This window comes from Rutidosis leptorrhynchoides, chromosome 1 (assembly GCF_046630445.1).
Source record: "Rutidosis leptorrhynchoides isolate AG116_Rl617_1_P2 chromosome 1, CSIRO_AGI_Rlap_v1, whole genome shotgun sequence".
Taxonomy (NCBI): Eukaryota; Viridiplantae; Streptophyta; class Magnoliopsida; order Asterales; family Asteraceae; genus Rutidosis; species Rutidosis leptorrhynchoides.
The window spans coordinates 52,928,382-52,935,925 of NC_092333.1; the positions used below are offsets into that span (position 1 = coordinate 52,928,382).

Here is a 7,544-nt window from a genome sequence, read left to right on the forward strand (position 1 = left end):
ATGACTTTTAGGATAATTCCATTCACTTAGCTTTATGCTAACCCCCCACAGTTTCTCCCTTGCAGGTTAAGTTTTGCATGCTATAGTTTTGGGAGTGGTTACTTTTGGATATATTTGACAGGCTACACTCTGATGTTTATATTTCGATACCTATATGTGTGTAAAAGCTTTTGGTTAACGTAACACCTGGATGACTGTAATAACTATGATTTATTTAATTACTACGTATGGTTTGTAAATATCAATATATTATGTTTCCGCTGTGATTTTAAAAAAAGATGTACGGTGTTACAATTATCATCATTCATAATTTATCATCCAGCATAATTGACATTTCTTTAACTAGTCATGCCAGGACCAACACAAAATTTAACATAATTATCTGACACTAACATCTTTAGCCCATTTGCAACATTACAACAATAAACACAAATATTTTGTCCCACAACATCATCTAGTAAATAACATACAAAAGTGCATATTTTGACCTAAGGCGTCACTAAAGCGGTTATCTATGAGCTAGATTCAAAAGAGACTTGCAATATCACTTACTAATTCAAAAGAGACTTGCAATATCATTTACTAAGTGCCAAGGGCTTCACAAATCCCGAGCCGGTGCTTTACCTTCGCGATCGGATTTAGAACCTATGAAACATAACTACATAAGGGGTAAGCAACATGCTTAGTGAGTTACATGTAAGTAAAATGGTAAGCATTACTATACATAAACGTAAGAATTATCATAACCATTCAACCCGAGCGTTGCATACAAGAGTCGGATTTGTTCATAACATTCCATAGACACAACTTACTAAGAGAGACCTAGTAATTGTGCATAAGCTAAAAATACATGCATACATAGACATAATAATATGTCTAAGCTAACATCAAACCATAGACGCAATTAATAGGCAAGCCTATTAATCATGTCTAAGCTAATCATCTAGTGAACTTAGTCGTCACTCTCTTGCACGAATGCAATCCGGGAGCACCAAGCCACTTATAACCCGCCCAAGTTACCCCCTATAAACTCACCTTGGTCCACATGACTTGCTAGCTTGCTTCCTACTTCTTTCATTTAATTAAGGGATGTGATACTTACACACTCCTTTTTGATCCATACACACTAACTTACTATTATACTCTTATTTATGATAATGCAGGTTCAACTTCCTAGATAAATTTAGAGGTATAATTGTAAATATTATGATAAAAAATGCATATGAATCAAAAAGGAGTGTGTGAGTATCACCTCCCTTAATTAACACCTATAATCATGCTAATCTCATTATTTTCATAGTTAACTCAATCAAACAAGGCTAATCTTAAATCATTAACTTATTTAAAAAATAGCAAGTCCTAAACATAATTATCTATTTAAAATAACTCATGACTAGTTCATGAGTCTTTTTCCATTCAAATTTTTCTTCAAATTCATATATCAACTTTCATTGTGATATTTTCACAAACACCTTATGTTCATTAACTAATTTTGATCATTAACAACAACAAAACCACCATCTTTTTCATAACACTTGTTCTTTTGGCAAGTTCATACGTAAACATACACCCTAACATCATTTAATTTCGTTTTTATGCTAGAATCATACATAAACACATCATTCAACAACTTTTATAGTATAAACAAATTATACTCACAACCCCATATTTATTTACTTTTTTTTAAAAAAAAAACTTTAATTTGTGCCCTAGCATTTAAATCCGAATTTTGACAAGTAGTAAGCATAAACTATACATACAATCATGAACTAAACACATATTAAGCATGAACCTTAACCAGTTTCAAGTATTTAAATCATACCTCACTTTCTACTTCAAAAATCTCACTTTCTACTTCAAAAATCCTAACTTGAAATTTGAGGTAGAAAGTGATGATGAAGGTTTCTTCACTCACACTAGGGCTTGTACATACTAAACTTCTTAATTGTTGTGATTGCGTGCGGTTGGAATGTTCAATTTTTAGTGGACTTGGCTCCTAGCTCACCTCATCCTCGATACACATATGCACACACAAGAACTATGATTTTGTTAACTAAATACTCGTTCCATCTTATTTTCCAAGTATTAATTAATACATCTTTCATTCTCTTAACACTTTTAGTCCCTCCTAGCCAATACTTACATTCAAGGTCCCTCCCTCCAAGTGGTTACTTAACCTTCTTTCCTTATAAGATAGGTCCTTATTTAGTTTGGACTAACTATGTAATTTATTTACTTAACTTTAATTTCTTTTTACTCTTTTCCTTAGCTTAAAAGATAAAGCAATATATAGATCAAAATATTCAATTACATTATTACCTTAATATTTGGGGCGTCACAACTCTTTTCCCGTTAGAGCGTTCGCGTCCTCGCGAATCACTCTTGATGTAATGCCGGGTAGTATTTCAAATACCATTCCTTGGATTCCCATGTACACTCGGAACCCTTTCTAAATTTCCATTGAACTTTTAACAAAGTCACCGTGGTGTTTCTTAATTGATTTGTCTTTTGATCCACGATCTTCACTAGCTTTTCCGCATACCTTAACTTTTCGTCAACCCCAATCTCATTAAGTGGGACATACATTGTCTCATCCGCTAAGCATTTTCTCAATTGTGAACCGTGTAATGTGTCATGAATAAAACTTGATTCATCGGGCAAAGCTACACGACAAGCTACTCTTCAGACTCTTGCGATTATTTCAAATGGTCCCGCAAATTCAGGACCCAATTTACCTTCTTTCCTAAAACAAATAATACCTTCCACGGGGAAATCTTAAGCATTTTTTTTTTTTGAAAAGCAGCTATTTTATTATCACGAAGTTCACATTACATGAGTTCTCGAATTATCATACACATGAAAACAACATATTGATGCCAAGGCGGCAACAAGACAACTGCACGAATAATTAAACTACAAAATTAAGAAACTTGATGGATTGTTTAACCAAGTATGCCAATCGATTGCTTTCCCTTTAATTCTCTTCGCGATCCACTCGAAACCTTTAACTTGAATCTCATTTAATGCCAATGGAGGGTTCCACGTATTACCCTTGAAGACACGTTGATTCCTATTTTTTCAAATTAGGTAGCAAGTTGTCCAAAGAACCGCTTGCCAAATGAGTTTACCCGAATCCGAACCTTGTAGACCCGTATTGCCAATAAGAAGGTCGTCAAGATTCAAGTTTGTTACCCCATTAAGACCCCACCAATTAAAGATTTTACCCCAAACCTCAAGGACATTTTTACACGATAAGAGACAGTGATCAACCGACTCGAGGTCGTCAACGCAGAGTGGTTAACGAACCGAGTGGAGGTTAATCCCTCTTTTATCAAATTCCACAAGTACCGGTAGACGTCTCTTTCGCGCTCTCCACACAAACACTTCAAATTTTTTGGTACCAAATTGTTTTCATTGTCGCACATGCGTTTGAACCCGCACATAATGATTTTTCGTTGATCAAAGCAGTTAGGTTATTGGTTGTAAAAGTGCCATTTTTGTTCGAAGCCCAAGCCCATGTATCCCGTTCAACTGTAACCAACTGTACCGAATTCAACAGGCCCTCAATCTGTCTCGCCTCACTTGCAGCTTAACCAAAAGGAGGCCTCGACCAAGGCTATGTCGCAACAGCCTTTTCGCCAAACCAACATACTCGATCTTTGATGCACAAGTCTAATCTTGATTCTAGCCTTGCAATTCTTGGAAATTTTATCTTTTAACGCCACATTACCCACCCAAATATCACCCCAAAACGAAGTAGACGACCCATCCCCAATCTTTCGAACGAAACTGTTTTTGAAAGGAACTCCCATAGCATCGATCTGGTTACCTGTTTCAATTATTCTCGACCAAACGCTTTTATATGAACAAGAATGTGAGTTAGAAACCCCAAGTAAACCACCCGAAGGCCCATGAATGCTTGAAATGACTTTGACCCATAAGGAGTCAGTTTCGGTTTTGAACCTCCACCACCACTTATCGATCAAAGCCAAATTTTTATTTTTAAGGAACCCAAGTTAGACCTCCCAACCCGTAAGGAAGCATGCCTTCCTCCCATTTAACCCAAGAAATATGTGTTTTGTTACCCGACCCACCCCAAAAAAGGAACGCCTTACGCTTTCAAGTTTCTTAATCACACACGGCGGGGCCCGAAAGAGCGAGAAAAAGTACAACGGGAGGCTATTCAACACCGATTTCACAAGGGTCAAGCGTCCAACATATGACATCGATCGCGCTTTCCAATCCGACAATCGTTTCTCGAATTTACCAATGACCGGAATCCAACTCTCCAATTTGTTCATTTTCCCACCAACCGGTAAGCCAAGATATGTAAAAGGAAACTCACCAACATTACAACCAAAGTTTCATGCCACTACCTCGGTTATGCTTTTATCAACACCAACTCTGTAGAGAATACTCTTGTTATAGTTCACTTTAAGCCCCGAGGTGAGTTCAAAGCATTTTAGGATTTTTCATAAGATTTCTAAGGTTCCCCGCATCCCATTTCCCAAAAAATATTATGTCGTCCGAGTATTGTAAGTGTGAAATAGGGATTTTGTTACTTCCCACTTCCACACCAACAAATAAATCACTTCGCACCGCCATTTTAGTGAGAACATTAAGCCCCTCCGCCGCAAGGATAAAGAGGAAGGTTAAGAGTGGATCACCTTGTCTCACACCCCGCCCAAGTTTGAATTCTTTAGTTGGCGACCCATTAACAAGGATCGAAATAGAAGCCGATTTGAGGCACGAAAGTATCCAACCCCTCCAATTGGTCCCAAACCCCATAATATCCATTATCTCAAGTAAGAAGTCCCAATTAAGACAATTAAACGTCTTTTCAAAGTCAACTTTAAAATTTAAGCTCTTAAGACGTTTATGCTTTAAATAATCGAGTCTCATTAGCAATGAGCGCCCCATCCATGATGTTCCTCCCTTTAATAAAAGCACTTTGCTCATAACCTACAAGGTTCGGTATTACCTTTTTGAGCCGATTAGAGAGAAGCTTTGAGACGATTTTATAGTAGCTTCCGATAAGGCTAATTGGACGGTAATCATTTAGTCCGATCGGGTCCAACTTTTTCGGCACAAGTGTGATAAAAAACGCATTGCAACCATTTGATATTACACCATTCTCCCAAAACGCGTGTATGCTTCCACAAGCTCATCCTTTATAACACTCCAAAACTTTTTGTAGAAACCAATATTGAAACCGTCCGGTCCGGGAGTCTTTGAGCTACCACAGTAACATATCGCATCCCAAATTTCCTTTTCAAAGAAGGGTAATTCCAGCCCCTCTGCATCAGCTACCGAGATACGGCCCAAGTCAGGCCCAACAGGCCAGAAACCACCTGCCAGCGTGGGCCGGACAGCAACTTTGTTGCTGAAAATGTCCCTGAAGTGCTTTAAAATAGCTCCCATCACGATACCCGGGTCCTCGTTCCAAGAGCCATTAATATTCAAACCACAGATGTTGCATTTGTTATATTTCGCCGAAGAGAAGAGTGAAAGTACTTCGTATTCTCATCACCCTCTAGCACCCATCTTACCCGAGCCTTTTGGCGTAACATGTTAGCCTTTGACTTTTCTTTCTCGATCCATTTCCTACGAGTGTCTAACCAACATTCCCTATCTCTATCATTTAAACCCCCAAGTTCCGCCTTCTGTTCCTACATATTTACCTCGCCTTTTAAATCATTAATTTCACCATCAATATTACCAAATTTCGTTTTCCCCCAAGCCTTCAAACCACTTTTGGCGTTCTTGAGTTTATCCCTAAACACACAATCCTTTCTTGAACAACGAACCTCCTTGTTCCATGCCTCAACAATTATCCGGTCCACACCATCCCTGTTAAGCCACTCATCAAATATCTTGAAGGGTTTCGGGCTGTAGTCAATAAGCTTGTGCCTTAAGATCTGGGGACAGTGGTCGGATTCCCTTCTATCTAATGGCACAATCGAGAGATCGTCCCAAATGTTAATGAACTTCTCATTTACAAGGAAACGGTCCAATTTACTGAATTTTAACCCGTCATCACTAATGCGCGTAAATCTTTTCCCATTAATAGGAATCTCAATCAAACGGTTTCTATCAATGAATTCGTTGAAGCGAGTAGCACGTGCTTGATTAAATTTGCAATTCAAACGATCCGAAATTACCCTAACCTCGTTAAAGTCACCACATAGCACAACCGGAGAATCATGACCATACAAAAGATTATCTAATGAGCTCCATAACTCCTTTTTATCAATATCATTATGTGGCCCGTAAACGTTAACAATCAAAGACTCCTTTCCCGACCCATACCACACCCCACGGATTGCAATAAAGAACCTGTTTCCAACCGCACTACTAACCGTAAAACAAGAACTATCCCATATTATTGGCATACCCCCTGAGTTTCCACATGCCTCTTTTTGCACATACCCGAATTGATTACACCTCCATAAGTTTTGCACCCAACTATCTTCTAAAAATCTAAACTTGGTTTCTTGAAATACCGCGATATCAGGTCTTTCACCATAACAAATACCCTTTACCCACCCATATTTTCCCACAACCCCAAACCCGCGAACATTAATCGATAAGATCTTCATTATAAACAAAGATCAACCAAAAGAAACAACAAAAGGAGACTTATAGTGGATTGAGGTTTGGCCACCTCAATCCGATTTTTTCCCCGAATTGCCTCACTTCCACGTTGTTGATTGAGTCATCACTTGCTGCCTCAGTCCTCTGAGACCTCGAATTAGATGCCCGTTTCTTTTGATCAGGTCTGGATCCACAATTTTTGTACCTTCGGCACCCTTCCTCATTCGTATGAGCTTTATATTTTGTTGCATTTCTGAGCTTCATGATTCTAGACGATGCCTTCCAGTTCCCCTTTGCATTCGGATAGCAACCCTGACAGAAGGAGACGTCCGACGCTTTTATGTTCTGGCTGGATTTGGATGTTTTTTCTAATCTACACGCTACCTCTTCAGCACACTGAGTTGGGCCCTCCTTATGATTATTGACAGACTTTTCTTCTGCTTTATTTTTCATCCCATTACCTGAAATGTCCCGTTCTTATTGATTAAAAACGTTTCATATTAATTGATTTCGTTGCGAGGTTTTGACCTCTATATGAGACGTTTTTCAAAGACTGCATTCATTTTAAAACAAACCATAACCTTTATTTCATCAATAAAGGTTTAAAAAGCTTTACGTAGATTATCAAATAATGATAATCTAAAATATCCTGTTTACACACGACCATTACATAATGATTTACAATACAAATATGTTACAACAAAATAAGTTTCTTGAATGCAGTTTTTACACAATATCATACAAGCATGGACTCCAAATCTCGTCCTTATTTAAGTATGCGACAGCGGAAGCTCTTAATAATCACCTGAGAATAAACATGCTTAAAACGTCAACAAAAATGTTGGTGAGTTATAGGTTTAACCTATATATATCAAATCATAATAATAGACCACAAGATTTCATATTTCAATACACATCCCATACATAGAGATAAAAATCATTCATATGGT

General features: G+C 37.8%; 1 protein-coding gene across 1 annotated transcript; it reads right to left on the minus strand.

The window, feature by feature from the left end:
- Nucleotides 1–5,124: 5,124 nt before the first annotated feature.
- Nucleotides 5,125–7,047, minus strand: LOC139868935 (uncharacterized). The gene is made up of 3 exons (XM_071857287.1): nucleotides 6,697–7,047; nucleotides 5,682–6,593; nucleotides 5,125–5,436 (listed from the first exon to the last, which is right to left on the minus strand). The coding sequence occupies exons 1-3, from the start codon at nucleotides 7,045–7,047 to the stop codon at nucleotides 5,125–5,127; spliced, it is 1,575 nt and encodes a 524-aa protein (XP_071713388.1).
- Nucleotides 7,048–7,544: the final 497 nt, after the last annotated feature.